At 41.0% G+C, this 20,107-nt stretch overlaps 1 protein-coding gene across 2 annotated transcripts in view; it reads right to left on the bottom strand.

Annotated features, from left to right (window-relative positions):
- LOC113996953 (sodium- and chloride-dependent GABA transporter 3) overlaps positions 1-20,107 on the bottom strand; it is a 96,916-nt gene that overhangs the window by 9,601 nt on the left and 67,208 nt on the right. For both annotated transcript variants that reach the window (XM_027738434.2, XM_027738508.2), the window contains exons 8-11: positions 9,292-9,395; positions 4,757-4,881; positions 2,614-2,726; positions 750-887 (exon numbers count right to left, since the gene is read on the bottom strand). In XM_027738434.2, coding sequence (XP_027594235.1) covers positions 750-887; positions 2,614-2,726; positions 4,757-4,881; positions 9,292-9,395 — 480 coding nt within the window. The remainder of the gene's footprint in view (positions 1-749; positions 888-2,613; positions 2,727-4,756; positions 4,882-9,291; positions 9,396-20,107) is intronic.

The following is a 20,107-nucleotide window of genomic DNA, read 5'->3' as shown; positions in this document are numbered from 1 at the left end:
GCCCTGCTGGGTACAGGAAGGCCTTAGTGGCCCAGCTGGGAGAAACATGGGCAGAGTGTGGATCCTGCCCCTCTCCTTCCTGTCCTGGGAGGGGAAAGTGAGGGAGGTGGAGGCTGTTGATAAAAACAAGTGCTGAACTCCTAACAAGTGCCAGAGAATCTCTCCCCACCTGGCTTGCAAACACAGTGTTGGCAGACATCGTGAATTGACGGGATCGACTGACCCCCTTGGAATTCTCGGTTTAGAACATCCCAAAGCAAACAACCTGGTCCGTTTGGGGAAAAAAAAATTCCTTTTTCCCCCCCCTACTCTTACCAAAAAAATTTCAGCTCAGAGATGTGCTGCATTGATTGAGCTGGCCTAGTGATAGAAAAACAAAAGATGTTTTTATTTTCTCTTTTCACTTTACTTCAACTCCATTATCGATCTTTTCATCCCAAATGTAGTTGTTTCTGCGCAAAGTAAGTCAGCAGAAACCGTGGCCAGTGTATTTGGTTGGCTGGTGCAAAGCAGATGGAATTTCCTATGTATTTTTAATTAAAATATTTCCTAAGCTCAACTGGAAAACTGAGGGGACCTTTTACATTTCGGATGTTACACAGTAGCTGAGAACAGTCTCTCAAGGATTTTGTAGGGTTTTTTTTTTTTCTGACAGGGAAATTTGTCTGTGGCAAATGTTCTTCCTTTTAATCTGTCGTGATGATAAACAGAACCCCATTTCCTGCTCTCTGCAACAACGCACCTCTTACCTCAGTTAACATTATTAGGCCAAGGAAATATGACACAATGGAGAGGCCAAGGATGAGCAGTTCTCTCCTGTAGCCCCTTCGAAACACCTTTGGGTACATGTCCACCACAGCTGTCACGATGCTTTCCACACACACGAACTGCAACAAAGGGCAGGAAAGCACAAATGAAATCTGTGTCTCCTCTGCTGCTGAGATTTGGATTTGCTGCCAAACCCTTCAAATATCCTTCTCTGTTCTCATCATAGGGAGCGGATTATCCCTGGGGATGCTCAATAGGTAGAAGCTCAAACAGAGAAGAGAAATTTTTCAGAATAAAAACTCCTAAGTTATGGATTTTCAGTCCACCATCGAATCCAAACAGTTGAATACACTAGTGTTACCTCAGAATGCAATTGCCCTGTAGCAGATGGCTTAAATAAAAATTAAATCTTCCAAATGTGGCTTAAATAGTGTCATAGATTTACTTACTCTAAAACACCAAGTGAGTCAGCCCCTTGCTGTCTGTGGTTAGAATTGTGCCAGAAGGTGGAAAGTACTGAACTGTTTTTATATTTTTGGAGGGAACTTTGGGTGCAGAATTATTGTTTAGTTGTTTTTGTGTTCTTTTGTTGTTCTGCCAGTACACATATATCCTTTAATAAAGGGCTGCTATCTTTTCTATCTCCCTACTGGAGCCTCTTAATTTTGGATTTACAATTGCTTAGAGGGAGGAGCTTGGTCTTCCTCATAGCTCATCCTCCTTAGCAAAACACTTCAGTCTCATTAAACTGAGACAAATAGGAATTAAATCATGTGCAAACCACTCGTGGGGTTGCAAGGTCGCGTCACTCTAAGCATCCTGCATCTTTGCCACTCCAAGGAGTGACACAGAGTGCCAATGCACCTTCGAGCACTGCTAAAGGAACAGATTTTTGGTGAAGTTCTCTCCATTCACCAGAAGAAAAAAGTTCCACAAAGCTGTTGAGTGCCCAATCACTTCTAATAAAGAGGGCAGGAACACTCTCACTGTCTTTAAACATCAGCAGAAAGCAAGAGGCCTGAGCTTCTGAGCCAGGGCTTTGGAGCAAGGTTTCTGAAGTAGGAACCAAAACTAATGCCCAAAAGTAGACAATATAAAGCCTGTTTCATTGGAACAGTCAAGAGCAGAATTCAGGAATTGCTCAATTAAAAAAAAAAAAAAAAGACTTTTAAAAAGCTGTGAGATCAGGAAAAAGAGCAGTTACTAAAACATTAAGTTTAGTGATTGGAAATGTCAGGCAAAATAAGAACTGGTGAGCTTTATTCTGCAGTATATAATGATAAACTCTCTGAACCCAATCATACTAAGAGCTGAGCTGCATGCTGAAAATTCCAGCCACTTTTTACATTTTTCTTCAAGCACCGTTTGCATTTTTTATGGTGACATGGGAAGGACAAATTCTATGCTGCCCCTTTGTTTCAGGATGTGACTACACATTTCTTGCTATGGTATCTTGAAGTAAAAATAAATCACAGAAAATTACATTATCACTATCTGATATTCAGTTTCAAAATTCATTGCAAAGTGCTTTAAAAACGGGGAAAGAAGACACACTGGTATTTTACTGAACTGTGAATTTTAATTACCCTTGTTTAAGTTCAAACTGATTTCCATGTTAATAATGAAAGCTGGAGAGAAGCTGAACCAGCCTTCATAGTTAATCATGAAGAAATCTCCAGCATCACATAACTGAGATTTAAAATAGGAACTTGAATTAAAGCTCTCAAGTGAAGAGCTGAGTTAGTGTTGGGTTTTAAATCAGGTTAGATGATGTTTACACCCAGGGTGCTGATACCCACATTCCAGGGAATCTGACAGAACATTTAAATAGCATTTTTTTCATACCTGACTATCTAATCCAAGGAATATGAGCATCATGAAGAACAGAGCTGCCCACAGTGGAGAAAGAGGCATCATAGTAACAGCTTTAGGGTAAGCTATAAATGCAAGTCCTGGTCCTGAAAAAGAAGAGAAGAAAGGAAATGGTTTATTCTTGTGTGTGGGTCTGGCTGGGCTGGAGTTCAGTTCCTCCAGAGCAGCCTGTGCAGTGCTGAGGGCAGCACAGCTTTACTGACACCATCATTGTGGCTATTGCTGGCCAGGCTTTCCACAGCACCACTTATTAAACTGCTGTGTCTGAATGCACCAGTTTTCTCCCATTTTCTCTTCCTGTTCCCTTCCCCATCCCACTGGGGAGGGTGAGGGAGTGAACAGCAATGTGGATGCTCAGCTGCTGCTGAGGGTCAACCCACCACAACTCAATTCTTATTTTATGGCAGATGAGAGGGGATAAATACAAGACTGAGAACCTTGACGAACTTTTTGTCTCTCAGAGTCTGAACGTCAGGTGATGAGTCAAATTAGTGATGAAGACTCTGCCTGTGTCCTGCACAGATGTTTGAAGGTGAACTTCTGTTAAGACTTCACAGTGCTTTGTGTTCTCCTTTTTTGGGTGGATGTGCAGCAGTACCAACCTGCCCAAATAAATAGCCTGTGGTCCTGTGATTGCCTTACAGAACTTATTAACCTATCCTGGAATCTGTATTTTTTCCTAAGACAGGACTATATCTGACAACTTGTGCAGGAATACAGTCAGTGGGAGGAGCTGAATTTTGGGAGCCATGCCTGGTGCAAGGCAAATATCTACAGGCTGTTTCCTGTTCTGCTCTATGCTTTTGAGTGCTGCTGTTGGTGTGTAACATCAATTCATGGGCTGCACATTTTCAGAAATCTTCAAAATAGAACATTTTTATAACAGCACTGTGAACTTCTCAGATCTGCTAAGATATCATCTCACCTGGTTCATCTTCTCCTGTTCTTATTTTTATTTACCTCTGCTCATTTTTTCAGCTGCTTTCAATGAAGTCAGCCAGCCTTTAAAGCAGGGCACCAAGGCAGTATCACAGGCTGATAAAGGAGCACCTTGATGCTCCTGCTGCAATAACTCCACTGAAGTCCTGTTAACGCACTACTGCTTTTTCATTTAACACAGTAGTTACAAACTCCTATAAATTCCAGAGTTACTGCTGTCTTTTAACCTTTTTTTTCCCTGTACAGTTTCTAAAACACTATAAGCCAGTTATCTTGAGCGCTTCAGTAAAAGAGAAATATTTTCCACGAGAGTATTAGTGAAGCTCTAATTGTTCTACAGTTTGCCTGCTAATTTGGTCTAACTCCATGAGAGTCATTTCTTCTCCTTAACAGCTCAGCATTACATTGTTTTTCTTTTTGGGCAGTACCCTCTTCTTTTTCTTCTGCTGAATTTTAACTGATGTTTAAAGATGTTACACCCACAAATATGTTAAAGAGCACTTAACTTCCACTGGATGTCCAAGTCCAATAATGAATGTAGATGGTTGATTTCTCATAAAGCTGGGCCTTTGAGCCCTTCTGGACTCAAAACTAAAACTTTTATGCTTAATAAACAGAGTGTTTCAGTGTATGTTCCTCAGAGACAAGCTTACTGACATCAGCAGAGGGTGTTGGCAATCTGACTGCTGGAAATCTGTATTTGCATTGTATACATCAAGCAAGACCTCAGAGTACTTCCAAAGGCTTCTCCTAAAAGCTGTTTTCTCATTACCTTAATAGCCACAGCTTTTTTTTCCTTGTATATCCTTTCTAACTTTTTGTTTTCAGAAGGAAAAAATGTCTGTGGATTTCAGTCTGTCTCATCGGAAGAAAACAGAATGCAGATGAGGATGAGGATGTAACACTCACAACTGAGCAATGTATCACTGCTAAATAATCAGCTGGAGTAGGTCTGTTTAACAGTGGCTCTTTGACTTTATCAATTTGGTACTACAATATTTTTTCACATTAATATTTTTCACACATAAATATCTGACCAAAAGAATAGTTAAGAAGTCTTCTTACAGCAATTATTCTAACGAGTCATCTTATCCACAAGCCATGGCACAGACTAAGGACTTTGACTACAACCTCTGAGCATTTTTTGTTAACTCAGAAAACTGGTTTTGGAACTTACCCGACTCTGCAACTTCTGCAATGGGCACGCCTTGTTCATAAGCCATAAATCCAAGAACTGAAAAGATAGCAAAACCAGCAACAAAACTTGTGCCACTGTTCAAGCAGCAGAGCATGATGCAGTCTCTGAAAATATAAATAAAAAACACTGCTGTTGATCTCCAGAGCAGGGGTTTCCCTTCCAACACTGAGCCACAGGACTAACAGAACACCAGGCTGCAGGAATGAACAGTAGATTGCTCATTAAGAGTAAGCTCCCAACTCATATTGTGACTGGGAGCAACCAGCCAGGAATAAACACATGCAGGAGGATACCATGATAAAACCCTGGCTGTGTTCTAACTGATGGAATTGCAAACCTGTTTGCTCTTTTCCAACAGAATCTTTAGAAAATATGTAAAACTATTGCAAGAATGACGTTAAGAACTCCAGAGTAGTTGCAATAATATATTCCAGAGGACACGATTTCATTTATAAACTATATAAAAGTGGTATCATTTTCTTCCTGGGGAAAAAAAAAATGCTATGGTCAGATCTTAGCTCCTTCTATTTCAGTTATATTGGCAATATATATCCATACAAAATACAACTCCAGCATGGTTTATAACCTTTTTTTAAGAAGCTGTGGGTATGAAAAGAATTGTAGATAGTTAGGAAATCTGTGCATGCCTGAAAAAGTGCCCAACAAAGGCCAAGACTGTGTAGGGACCTCTCAGACAAACATCCTACCTATCAAACTGTGACAATGACAAGGCCAAGGTGAAGAAGTATTTCTTTCCCCAGAATGGAAACGTCGCAGAAGTAAATCACTTTAAAAAAAAGGGAAGATATTCTTGCAGAAAAGGGTGACTTTCCCCAGAGCTCAGTGAAATATGGTTGTTCATCCTGCCCTCAGATGGCTCTCCAGGCATGAGGGACGATGGGGCAAGAATGATTTATCATGACAGTCAGTCTATTAAGACTATTTGCCAGGAGAGAAAGCTGTGTACTTGAGAAAGCAGGGATCTAACCCAGATGTCTGAAAGTAAGTTAGGATCCTAAACCACTGAAACACAAGACAAGCCTGTAGCTGTCTCAAGCCTATCCCTTAGTCTGGTTTATTCTCATCCTACTATGGCTCTGAAGCAAGTTTTTGCACAAGCTGTCAGTTGGAAGAAAGGACTCTATAAAATTCACAGCTTCAATAATGGTTCACATCTTTGTCACAGATTTGTTGGGACTTTCTGAGAATCAGAGACAATTCATACTTTAAATTCTTGGCATATATTCCTGCAAAACTCCTTTGCTTCTCTCTCTGTTTTGTGGCTGGTTTCGTATTTTTATCCTGTAACTTCATCTCGTGAGTTTATGAAGCGAGGTGACCAGTTCCAGCATCTTGTTCCTTCACTGACAAGCCCACACTGCCCCACATCTCTCCAAAACTCTTCCTGATACCAGCTGAGACTCACCTGAGCATCAGACACACACATTCCAACTGGCAGGGGAACAGCCTGACGTTTCTGTGCTGCAAAGTGAGAGATCAGCTCAACCGTGGCCAAAGGGCCACGAGAGGCTTTGGCTCTCTCTCATCACTTTAGCTACAGTTAATTTGAGAAGGTTTTATGTTTTCATAACCATTTCATAGTAAAAAAAAAAAAAAATTATTTGTCACATCATCTACAAATTACTATAATATGCCAGGAATGAAAAATTTGTGGATTAATACTCAGACATGGACCAGTCCTGTGATGTTCACACTTATTTCTTGCTTGAACTCCCTCTAACCCTGTTTATTGTCAAGGGTAAATAGGTTCCTTAAAATACTTTCTGAAAATAATCAGAATTCTAACCTGTTATTTATTTGCTTTTCATATGAAATTGCATCCTGCAGTTATTCCCAGCCAGGTCAGCTATAGGCTTTGGATGTTTTAAAGCAAAGTAGCAATCAAACAGAATCTAAAAGGAAGGAACCAGGAGCACAGAGTCCTTTGTGCTTTACAGAGAAATAAAACAAAGCAAAACACCACCTTCCTGACCTTCTCAGTGTATTTCAGCTCTGAGTTAAGCTCTGGAGGGATTCTCACTGCAGCCTCTCTCACCTCAGAAACTGGTGAGTTCAGTGCTGAGAAATTAAAACTCAATGTGATGAAAACCTGTCGATAAGAAAGGTCAGAAAGATGGATTTTTTAAACTTCTGGGGGGAAAAAGAGATACTGCTTCAGTGGGGTGGAGCTGGCTGTTCACCAGCCATATGATGCTTCCACTTGGCACAGCCTGCTTTCTGCAGATAAGATTTATTTTAGATAATTCCCAGGCTTCAAATGCAGTCCAAACAACAAGATATTTATTTTTTTTTTGCTGCTGAATGATGGCACAGGACATTTGAGACTGCTGATTCCTGAACAGGAGATAAAGGCTGGAGGTGGAGACACATCACTCCTGGGCACCTTCAGAGCCCCTGTCTGTGTCTGCTGCTCACTCTTGAAGGAAGGTCCAAATGGTTGGAGCTGGATTATCCCACTGAACAGGAGGATCACAGCCATTCCTCCACTCACAGGGAAGTCCTAAAAACCACAGCACCTTGGCCCAAAATATCCAGAGGGTAGGTACAGATTTCTCCAAGAGAATGGGCAAAAGGCAACCTAAGGGCATTTTCATCACCTCCAGTACCTGTTCTTTCCATGTAACACAACTACAGCTGAATCATTTTCATCCCCCAGTGAAGAAGTCACAGACCAAATGCAGGTTCTCTGGGAACCCACCAGTGTTTCCACTCCTATAATCTCCAGTTTTAATTTCCATCCTTCTTTTGTCTTTGCAGGAATTCTACTAACCCCTCAACTCTTTGTTTCTTTTCCCTGTTGACAGATGTGTGTAACCTGCAGTTTAGTCCTTTTTTGCCACTTTGAGAAGGAAAAATTGAGAGGGGGAGTCTGGATCTGTCGGTTGTGAAACAAATAAACTTTAAAACACTAATGCCCAAGAACCACTGGAATTTTTTATGAGCACCCTTGGTAGAAAGGCATCAGAGCCTGCATGAAGAGAAGTTTTCAGACAGGCGGCAAACTCAGCCCGGAGGAATCATATCAAAATTTATTACTATAAATAAAAACTATAAAAACAAAAAGAATAAAAACTATAGAAACTAAAGAGCATTCTGAGCTTGATAAAAATTAGAGGAAACCTCAGTACACCTTTCTCTTATTTATGAGGGGAAAACACTGCCTGGTGATGGCACTGCCACTAATTTCATCCTTTCACAAGAGTTACTTTTAATATAAACTGTGGTAAATCCAGGGAGGATCTGTATTTATGTGTTACAATGAAAGCTAAGTAAGGACAACAAAAACTAATTTCCTATTCAAAGATGCGAAGTGACTTGCTTACAATTCATTTACAATGGTAATGAATTAAATCAGGTTTGACTCTTTAATTCACAAGACCCTCGTGCAGTTTAGATTTCTTTTTTTGCACTAAAATACCTCATGTCATTATTTTCCACAGCAACTTTCCCCTAGGAAAAAAATGTAGGAAAACAGAGGGCAAAAAAAAATCAATATTATGATCAGACAATGAACTGTAGGGATTGCAGGAGGAAAACCCATATCTTGATTTTTTTTAAAGTAGTAATTAGAATATAAATTTAATTCTGCTTTTCACAGCATAGCTGTTTTGTATGTCTGTGTCTGAACAGTCCTATAGGTCGGTGTTTCTCTGACAGAAGAGCAAACATGGAAAGAAGGAGGCGTTTCCTAAAACTCTCCAAGTAACACTGTAACTTAGAATTTAAATACTTACACTTTCAGGGCTTTAAGGGGTGGTGCGTTTGGGGTTCTTTTGCTTTTGGACTGTATTGTTTCTTTCACAGAAAAGTGAAATTTTAATTCTCCGTCTGGAGACCATAATGGACTCAATACAAAGTGTCCTTTAATACCTGGTAGGAATTGTAGGAAAATGAATTCAATAATCACTGATGCCAGAAGAAAAAAGCACTGCTGGTATTCCTGCCCATGCCAGTGACACGGAATGAGGACTTTGTGAGAGTCATATCCTTTTGGTATTAATTCAGGAAAGATTAAAACCTACTGAAGTCATCAGCAATTCCCCCACTGATTTCTACAGAGATAAGCCATGAAATGCTGCCCATTCCCTCTGCTCTGGGCCTGCAAACTCTGGGGTAAAGTGACACTCAGAGTGGAGACCCAACTTAGGTGAGTTTTAATAATAGTTTTTGAGTGGGATTTTTTTTAAAGCAGATCAAATGACACACCCACGTGCAGTTATACACCTCTGGAATTCTGTATTTTCCCATGCAATTGTGTATCCTGATGTGCACCGAGGGTCAGATATGATCAAAAGGGATGAAAACACCCAATTTTGGGGAGGTTTTCCTCTGAGACAGTTATGAGGAACATTATAGATCTTTGTTCTGTGAAATGCTTATGAATATTCATGCAAACAGCCAAAGGAAAATGGAAGCAATTCCGAGTGAAGCTGGGTGTGTGGACACTTCCATCACTGAAAACAAATGCAGAACGAGAGTGTGGAAGGAATTACCTGTAGCAGTTGTTGTTGTAGTTGTTGTAGCTTCCCAGGGCTGTCAGGCACCCCAAGCAAATGGCATAAGAGAAAAATATCTGTGTGCCAGCATCCACCCACACCTGGGGACAGAAAACATGAAGTGCTTATTGAGCAGAAATCACCTGTATGCATTTATTGGCTGTGAATTTGCAGAGGCAACTCTGCAGGTTAAGAGGGTCTAGGGAACCTTTTACAAATCACAACCTTAAAAAAAATTATTATTTAAGTGAAATTCCCCTCTCCTTCTCAGGGGTATAAAGCTCAGCTGGTCTTTACAGGTTCAACCTAATTGAAGTAGAAAGTGAGACAGAATTTCTGGAGAAGAACCTCAACCAGTGCAAATTCTTTAATGGTTTTATTAGCATTATAAGGTGTTATTGCAACCTAAATAAAATCATCTCCATTTATCTCATTCCCATTTGATAGGTATTTACTCAAATTAAAAAATGTAGTGTGAATAAATATTCTAAAGACAAAATATTCTGTTCATAGATAACTTATTAATTAAGCTGGGTAAAGAGAAGGGGTAACTTATCCAGAGAAAGGAGGTTTTTAGCAATATTTAGTGGTTCCAATTAGGCATGAAACCATGGTTCTAGTCCCTGTACAATTAACAAATAAAAGTTCTGAAGAGTTTAACAAGTCAGTAGCTTTATCATATCATCATGATAACATTTATATCCTAAAGTGTTGCAGACACTTAATTCTAAATCGGAGGAAAGCAAAAGGAAGCCTTGGCTGACACAGATTCTTCTTCTCACAGCAATCTCAGAACATTAATAGGCATTTTTTTTTACTTTAAAAGCACTCCAACAAAGCAGTTTGTTGCATTTGACCAACCTGGGTGTGTTCTCATTGGAGGTGAATCTACCCTTTGAACTCCTGGTTTGGCCATGAGAATGATGTGTAGAACCCACATCTACACTATTATTTCCAGTCCAATAACTTCCTACTCCTGGTTATTCCTGGGATAAATGATCTCTGTAAGTTTTTTTGTTAAAGCAGAGCAATCAAAGTGCTTTCCAGAGAAGTACCAAGACCCTGACTGATAACCAGAGGCAATGACTGTGCAGCAGGAAAAGAGGGAATACAGGGCACACAGGTAATGACTTTGTGACTAATAACAGCAATCAGATACTCGTAAATATATGAAGGAGATGTGTTTGTTTTACATGTGATCAAGTGAGACCTTGGTCTCTGGAGCTGTTGAGTGTTTCTGTTTAGAAATAACATTAAGATCACATTTGATTTACATCAGTGGCTTAAATGGTTCCATTCCTGTCATACTGAATAAGACACAGCTGGGTTACATCCCAGAGTTTCACCACTTGGTAAGGAAAAACCGCACAGAGAAAGGCTTTTGACAGACAGGCTCTTTAACAAGAGTGGAAGCTCCCAAAAAGCTGTGAGTAGCAGAGGTCAACTGAAAATGCACGGTCTTGTGAGGCACAGACAAAAGCTGGGAAACTGGATCAGCACGAGGATCGTTCCCTTTCCGTTCTTCCACACTGCGCTGGGGCAGGGCATTGAGAGGCACTCAGATGAGCAACAGCCTTTCCTCTTGGCATCCACCAGCCCCACACAAGTCTGATTATTCCTTGGACAGCAAGTCCTAGTGGAAATGGGGGCAAAGGAGAACTGTGTTCTGAAGGGAGAAGCTCCAGAGCTGCTGGAGAAGAGGAGCAGGGAGCACGTCCCTCTGGAGGTCCTGTGTAGCCAGACAGAAAAACAGATAAAATGCTGGCCAGAGGTAATAACTATTTCCTCCAAAGAAAACAAGTCTGCTCTAAACATCGTGACATCTGAGAGTGATTCAACCTAAAAAGTGGCAAATACTTTATGAGAAACTGTTCTGCAAGCAAATGTTCACGTATTCTAAAGAAGTTCAATTAGATGGAAGAGCCATATTGTTGCACTATATCACATCATACCACACAGTCATACTCTTGCACTAGAAATTCTATCAGAACTTATGGCTGATGTTTAAACAGGAAGGAGAAAGTAATTTTATTTACTGCATGGAATAATAGAATCAGCACAGCTTCTTTTGGGTTGTATACTCATAGGACCAGTAACATTTAATTTGTGATCACCATTAATACTTCAATTTCAGGTTTCTGAAATGGCAAAAACTGATCAACAAAGTAGGAAATAGGGAAATAAATTTAGAAGATTTAAATAAATTAGGAAATAAAATTAGGAAGATTTTCAGTAGCTGGAAAAATACAAGAGCTGGAATAACTCTGGTGTATTTTTGCCACAAGCCCAGACATGCCAGCACTTCAAAGCCATGTGGTTGATATTTCAGATCAGTTCTTCATATCCTTGCCCCAACAGCTGATGGGCATTTGACATTTAGCATCAGGCTGCAGTACTCAGCTGTGGCTGGAGAACCTGGCGAGGTACACAAATTGTGTATTAGTCTGGGTCACACCACTCTTAGTCATTCCCAAACTGCTCCTCAGGGGAAGTTGTTCTCGTTAAAACTTGTGGTGGATACAGATGGGCTCTTGTAGACACCACTCCCAAATCCAGGTGCCATCCATCTCCTTTATGGCCACAAAACCATTATTGATTTTTTTTCAGAGAATGCTGAATCTGCACTGTCTGGCTTAGCCTAGAAGTTGCTACATTTTCCAAATACATGGAATGAACATAGCACAATTCTGCAGAACAATGAAATTCTGAGGGACAGAGACAAAGAGAACATTGCCAGCAAGCTGCAAAGCCAGAGCAGCAGCTGGTGACAGGATGGGCCAAAAGGAGGACACGGGTCTGAAAGGAGACATGGCTCAATACGTTCCTGGCAGGAGCAAATTCCAGAGAACATCCTGTTCATGCTTTATGAACTTGGTAGCTTGAAAATCCTTTGCTTAGTGACAATTAAGTCAATTCAACAGTGTGCATTCATAAATTCGGGGACTTAAAGTGTTTTATAGTTTCTATCAGCTCCTACTTTAAAAGGTGGAACTAAGTCTTTTTTTTTTCTTCATCTCATATAAAGGTTTTCATGCCAAAAGAAGATTAAAATTAAACCACTAAACCTTTATTATACCCTATTATTTAAAAAATCCCAATGCCAAAGGACAGAATCTGTGCTCACATTTTTGCACCCCCACACAACAGCACAGTCACTCCTCCCATTCCTGGAATGGGAATCATTCCTGCTGGCTCAGGGCTGTTCACCAAGCCCATGGAATGGAGCTCTGTTCCCAAAGGGAGAAAGTGATATAACCAAGCCTCAGCTTTATGGTACTGCCTGCTTTCTCCAGGTAGGAAGGAGGCCTGGCAGTGAGAGACTGTGAGCGCCTCCACTTCCCATTTTCTGAGTGGGAAGGGAACAGCAGAGCTGTCTGTGTCCTGATCCCCACTCTGGGGCTTTCCCACACTTCATTAACAGCTTTCCTGACTCACACCATGAGCTCACACCCAGCAGTCTCAGCATGATAACTCCTGTTGGTACAAACAGTCCCACAGGACAGAACAAGCAGGAATATTTTTTACTAAAAAATCAAAGTTCGCAAAAATTCAGCTGGCAAATGAAATCAGCCCAGGTAACCTTAATTTGGCCTTCTTGTGTGTAGGTCTAGGACACAATCCTCGTTAACAGGAATACTCTTCTCTCTGCCCAGGGAGGTGAAGTGAGCTGGTCAATCCTGATGCCTGGAGCATCCCGTGCCTCCTTTGTTGCCATGATTTTAGCTCATGTAATGAATGAAGGATAAAGAAGAAGGAGGGCAGATGTGCTGCAGTGAAGACAGCAGAACACTGCTCTAGAGAATTCAGTTCTTTTCATGGCCCAGCTTTAAAGTTTCTGTGTGACGTTATGTCCGTAAATCACTTCAACCAACCTTGGAGAATGTTCATTAACTGGGGTCTCCTCCTTTAACTGGTGTCCAAAGTGAAGTGCAAAGTTACTGAGCACTCACTGTTGCACTTAAGGTGAATGGAGGGCATGTCTTGAACAACTTAAAAAAAAGGCAGTATAAGAAACCAATTTCAGACTGAAAATCCCAACAAGAATGAGGTCCTCTCAGTTTAGTCTCAATGTCAGTAAGATGAGGTCGTGCCATACACTGAAAGCAAAATAACTGAGGTTTATGAAGTGTGTGGACAGTGCAGAAATAAGTCACTTTGAAAGGCTGAGCCAATCTTTGTGATGATCCAGCTCTATATCAAGCATATTTACAGGGCCAAGCAAGGAGTGAAAAGGATAAAAAAAAGTATTGCATAACTGTCCTGAAATGAGCTTAGCTGGTGCTGTACCCAAATAAAGCAGGGACCTTAGGGAAAACCTATTGTGTCTTGACATCGATTATTTCCATAATGCATGGAATAAAAATCAGTGTTGCTCACCCGAAAGAATATAATTAGAGTCCAGGGTTTTCTCTAACTTTGTACCTTCCCTTTGCTTTCTGTATTCTCTGTATATATTTTGTATACACTGTTATGCAGCTGTTATGAAATCCTCCTGTGACAGCAGGAAATATCTCCCAGCATAAACTGACTTTACCTGGTACTTCCATGAGCTTTTAGAGCCGTGTCAAACAGCAGAATAACTCAAGGTGTAAAACTGGTTTGTGTCTGAGGAACACGGGAAAATTAGGCAGCTATTTTATAGTCTGATCCCCCTAAAATATATTTAGGTTGGGGTTTTTTTTAAATATGTTGTCACCTGAGAAGCATCATTTTACACCTCGGCTAGGAAGCTACTCATGGAGTTTCTTTATTCTGTCTCAGTGAGCATGTCTGCTCATACAGGAAAAATGCCAGATGCCTAAAATGCACGTTGAGGACATATTGAGTGGAAATGGGAGGGGTTAGTTAGAAATGTGATAGTCAGAAATTATGTTTGTGTGTTCAAATCCCCATCCAGGATCTCCCACCTCTGTGTCTGAGCCCTGGAGGCCAAAGGCCCCCGGTCAGCCTGCATTGCTCTGCCCCTGAGGATCCATCCTGGGGCTGGAGGCAAAAGCTCTTGGGGTAAACACCAGCTGATGCTTTAATTTTTCAGTCTGCTGCTCAAAGAGCGGTGAAAAGAGAATATGCATTTTTAGAAATGCCCCAGTGCAGCACTAAATCACCTCAGCCACGTCCTATCCTTGCTCCCTGTTATCCTGGTCTGACTGACAGATAGGTCGGAGTGGTGGGTTACAGTTTCAGAGATTCATGTAGGTAAAGAAACAAACCTCACCCTTTCTCTTTTTGCAGCCTTCTAAATTATATTTCACAGATTTCTTAATGGCACTAAATCATTGTGAGACTGTTCAGGTGACAGTTTAGAGTTTCAATGCAATGGCTGAGCTAAAAGAACTGCAGTGTCCAAGTTTCTCTGTATATAACAGGAACAACAATCAAGCACCCTGAAGGTTCTTCCATTAAACAAAATGTATATATTGTTGATCTGTCTGTCCATGGCCTTTCCTACAACCCCTCAGTTGACAGATCTGATAGAAATGATGCACATCAGGGCTGTCAATGTTTGCACCCACACAGTTCAGTTTACTTCCTTCAGTATTCCTATAAAACCCAAGGGGATTCATTTCACACTGATGCCCAAGTACTGGCTGGAATATGCATCTCAGGGGAGCAGCATCATGAATATGTACCTTTTTTCCCCCGTGTTTTTAACAGTGAGATTGAACACCCACTTGAACTGAAAAGCTCAAAGCACCCTTAACTACAGGGTGGTTAATGACAATCCTATCATGAAGCCCCTTCTGAGAATATAGGAGACCTCACAAGCCAGCTCAATGCTGCTCTCATTCTTTAAAACATGATGTTCCAAGTGTTGACAGTCATTTATTTTCCATTTTGTTATCAGAGGAGAAGCAATCACTTCAGGTTTTCTTTTAATTTATTCATTACTTTTTGATGAATCTCAGCAGTTTGTATTTTAAGAAGTGGATTGCCTTTGGTTTCAAAGAAGAATTTTTAAAATAAAGCCTTTGCTGTCAGGAGATAGTAAATGAAATTTCAAGGTAAGGGCATAGAATAGTTGCAGAATTTCATCACACTAATAATGCCTGAATAAATCAACCTGTTACCAAATAGGTTTAGGTGTGACAGGACTGGAAGAAACTGTAAAATGTGAGCCTTGATATTGAAGTAGTACCTGCACTTAATGAGTAAGGGATGAGGCAATCAAGAACATGTTTAATTGTGATCACTGAAAGAAGTTTTTGGAGAACCAAACCATTTCAAAAGTAACCCTAACACAGGCTTCCTTCCTCTCCTCCTGCCACTGGAATGAGGTAAGAGAATTTCAGGGAGTGCTGCCTCTGGCCATGCCAACCACAGCTCCAAGCACTGCTGCACCAGGTCGGAATAGGGCTAAGAATTTCTGACGTAAAACTGTAGGAAAACCTAGATACTGAGTAGGAAAAATAGATACTGAGCATAACATGATGAAAAAAAATGCTGGTTCTGATAGCTCTGAGAAAAAAAAACCCAAGTCCCAATTTCACCCTGCCTTTCATCTCCTGTAGCCTGAGTGTTTCTTTTCTATTGGTTCATCATTCAAGATGCTTTCAGCTCCCAGTTAAAATCCCTGACTGGAAGGAGCTGGAATTGAAAACCAAGGGAACCTTTCTGCTGTTGCAGAAAACATCAGGTGCTCGTGCTGAGCCTACACACACAGTTCAGAGAACACTCACATGGAGAGGCAGATCCCACCAAGATGTTTCCACCTTGTTGCAAGGTCCACCTGGAACCTTTCTTTCCTCTCCTGATTAAAAGGCCTTTGTTTTACGTTGAAACTCATAAAAATAGCTGTGATTGTACCATGAAACTAACATGAATAACTTGGTTACATGAAAAAAAACCAAGCCATGTTCATATATAATGAACAGGAAGACTTGATGTACAGTTCCTGAGGCTCCTGACTGTAACTCCTCCATGTAGCAAACAGGACTCCAGAGCCACAGGACTCTGCTATTCAGAATAATATTCTGATTTTAAGAACAGAGAGAGTACACACTCTCCTGCCACAGGACAGTGCCACACAGCCTGAAGCTTCCTGGTGAGCTTTACCATTTTTTATTTACCAAGACTATTTTTCCAAGCCTTAGATCTCAAGCCTCTTTTATAAAGGACAATATTGTCACTGAGATGAACTCTTGACAACACCAGGATTATTTTGCTGATTGCAGAGTGCCTACCCAGCATAGGGTGATATGCAACTGTAAGAATCATTCCTTAGATTACAGCTAATTCCATTCCTCTACTGTGAGTTGCATTCCTGTGTATATATGAATGTTACTTCCGAGAAAAATGCTAAAGTAGGCAGCAGTGGAGGGCTGAGAATTTTACCCCGATCTTATTCCAATTAAAGTCATTTTTTTTCTGGCTTTCTCATTATGAAGAATATTCAACTACATCACAACCTGTTCTGCTGGGCAGGGTTTAGGACAGCTGCCAGCAGCAGGAGGACACACCAGGATGATAAACAGGCTGGGTATGTACACACTGGGAGGAAGGCAAAAGGTCTCTGTGTGGCTTTGGGGGGGTTTTTGGCCCTTGCTGTGTTCCTCACGTGCTAACCAAGGCAAGAAATGCAGTACATTCACGTGACATCCCACCAGAAAGGCAGCCAGAGATCCGTTCTGGATATTTTCAATGCAGGATGCCTTGTCAAATGGATGCAGAAGAGGCCAAAGCACCATATCTGCCCCAGAGGCCACACTTGCATCACCTTCAGATTCTCTTGCACGAAGTGCAAAGACAACTCACTGCCATCAACCGAAATCTCTGTTCAAAGGCATGAAAAAGAAAAGCAACGAGCTTGCATTTATTCTTTAGCCACTCTCTTGCAATCAGCTGAATTTTTTTCTTCAATAGCAGCTGACACAAAAATCAGCTGAATGTCTGAGCTGTGCAACTGCCAAAATAAGGAACTCAGAGGGCAAAGTTCTGTTCTATTCTGAAAAACAACCCAAACACTCAGAAGATGCAGACATTCAAAGTGAATAAATCTATTCCTTGCATGCATTCTGCTCTTCTCCTAACGATGTATCTTGTTACAATGAATCCTGAAGGCAAAATCAAAGAGGGAACAATAAACTTTACTATTTTCATTTTCCTGCATAATCAACACAGTTATTGTACCTGCATAGTTTTTCATATTTGACTATAAAATAGTCCTGGCATATGTTTAGTTTTTAAAAAAACCTACAAATCTTTTAAACAGAGCTAATATAAAAAGACATATTTGTTTAGAGAACAGACCAAAAGAATTATTTCACAAAATTAAACTAATTAATACCCGGGGTCACAATAAAAACCTTTTTGCTGAGTAGGAAAATACAACTTCTCACATGGAACTGAAATCTTGGAATAACCAGTGAGCAGAACAGACTATTTTTATTTTTAGTTTCTATTTGCAACTTTAAAGTAACTTTTCTGAGTAGAATGTTACTTTGACTGAAGACACAGGTTAAAGGCTCTGAGAACTTTCATGATGTCCTTCATGATGCCTCACCAAATACACCTTCAGTAGTCGTTCTACATACTTTTGATATAATTATTTTCCATTAAATGTACCCCTTTAAAAGTAAATTTCCAATATCTGTTTTGCTATCCACATTTATTGAACCTATGCTAGAAGTGTGAATGTAGAAAAATAAGGATATAAATCAGACAATCCACTGAAAATGTGCCTGTCCTCGGGCTACTTGAAGTGGCAACTGTTCTGACAATCCTTGATGTAAAAGAGCATTTAGTGTGATGTACAAGCGAAGCTCAACTCCTCCAGGCTCATCCAGATGGCAAGAATAGGACTAAAATATCCCTCAGTTATCTCCATGCAGCCTCAGTCAGCTCCAAGGAATCGTGGCTGAGGGCAAAGCTGGGATGCCTGTCTTAGAAAAGTAAAGGAAAAAAACCTGCTGGACCCAAGCACGCTGGCACCGACTATGTTACCTAAAATAAATAAGCTCTTTAGCCCCTGCCCCCTGTCCCCAAATGCCTTTTTAGAAAATAAATAAATAAGAGATTATCTCGTTGCTCTCCCAGCTCAGTGGGAAATGCCGTTAAATGGGGAACCAAACCAAAACAAAATATGAACCGTGTATTGTGGGGAAGCAGCAGCAAAAATGCTGAATTTTGGATACGGGAGTGAGTTTGTTTCTGAAGTTTACTACCCAGGGCTTTTTAAACAACACAGCTTCTGAAAGCACAGCCTTCATTAGAGCAGGAAAACACAACTTAAACGACCAGGCAGAAAATGGCTGAATTAAGCTCTTTTTTCCCTCTCTTTAATGGTAGTGATTCTCAAAAGATTAAAAGTAGGTTAGGGGAATAATAAAACAGCTATGTTTCTAGTGTCTACCTGACAACAGCTTTTGTAGAAGTGAATAATTACATGAAAATCACTTCCTTTCCACCTCTCTTTGGGATTTCTGTGGGTTGCTAGGCAGTGTCTCTCCTACCTTCTGCTAATGTTACTTACGGGCGGGCTGAATACAGCATATTCATTCTGAGAATGGAAGCTGAGGGGGAGAAGGACCTAAATACTTGAAGTTTTGTTTATTCATTGCTGCATTTGGAGACCAACACTATAGCTGGGATTACTTTACACGTATTGAAATGCTAATTTCCCGAGGCGTAGTTGGTCAGCCAAGTACCACCCTGTTTAAATGGGACAGGACCTTCCTCGAGGCAGGAGCCACACCAGGAGCATGTTTCTGTGTCGGCAGCCAATGGGGAAAGTCAGGTGCTGGAGCAAAGCGTGCTGAGGGTCTTTCAGAGACTTGGAGGAGAAACCCTTTCACGCCCTCTCACTGCTCCTCGCGGCTAAAATAGCGTTTATTATGAGAGTGGTTTTATTTCCCGAACTCCTCGACCCAAAACTTCCGGGATATCTTAACTGCCTTTGTGTGGTTCCAAAATAAGCAGCCACAAGGTGCTGTTGGACTTCCCTGTCTGGGTGATCCTGAGTGTGTTCACACAGATTGGGGGGTATAAAATTCTTCCCTGGGAGGGTGGGGAGGCCCTGGCACAGGTTGCCCAGAGAAGCTGTGGCTGCCCCATCCCTGGAATTGTTCAAGGTCAGGTTGGACAGGGCTTGGAGCAACCTGGAATAAGTAGAAGGTGTCCCTGCCCATGGCAGGGAGTTGGAACAAGATGAGCTTTAAGGTCCCTTCCAACCCAAACCATTCTGTGACTGTATGTACATCAAAAAAAGGGAAATAAACATTATCCCAAAATCCCTTTCCACTGCAGGGTGCTGGCTGAGATAACTGGGGCTGGAATGCTCCCTGGACAGGGCAGGTGTGTGTGGTTGTGGGAAGGGCAGCGAATCCACTGCAAGGTTTTGGGGGTTTTAAAAAGCGTCTTTGATTTACAAACTTCCATTTCAGTCTTCTGGGCCTGCAAATCACTTTGATTATGGGTTTGTCAGTCGACATCTCCAAAGTTACCTCACTCAGCCTGATACAAAGGAGACAGGAATGACACCAGAGGTGTTGAATTCACTTCCCAGTCAGCCTATTCTGATGGCAGGACTCAAATCCCTTGAAATATATTCCAGTTTTCCATTATTTTAGTTCTGAAGCATACAGTAAGGAGATGCATGACAGCATAAGGTACACAGAATATTCAAGAGATATCACTCATATAAAAACGATTATGTGTCTATGATGAACACAATTTTGGGGGGGGGAAATCATAGCTAGAAGACTTGTTTTGTGTCTGAGCAATAAGAAATGAAAATTATCTTCAGTAGCTTGTGTTTGGGAATCTGGCAAGCTGGGAACCTCTTTAAAAAGGTATTGATAAGAGGCAAAATGCCACT

The sequence above is a fragment of the Pipra filicauda genome, unplaced genomic scaffold, assembly GCF_003945595.2.
Source record: "Pipra filicauda isolate LSUMZ 115617 unplaced genomic scaffold, ASM394559v2 scaffold102_size2360937_pilon, whole genome shotgun sequence".
Lineage (NCBI taxonomy): Eukaryota > Metazoa > Chordata > Aves > Passeriformes > Pipridae > Pipra > Pipra filicauda.
This window is presented reverse-complemented; position numbering and strand designations above follow the sequence as displayed.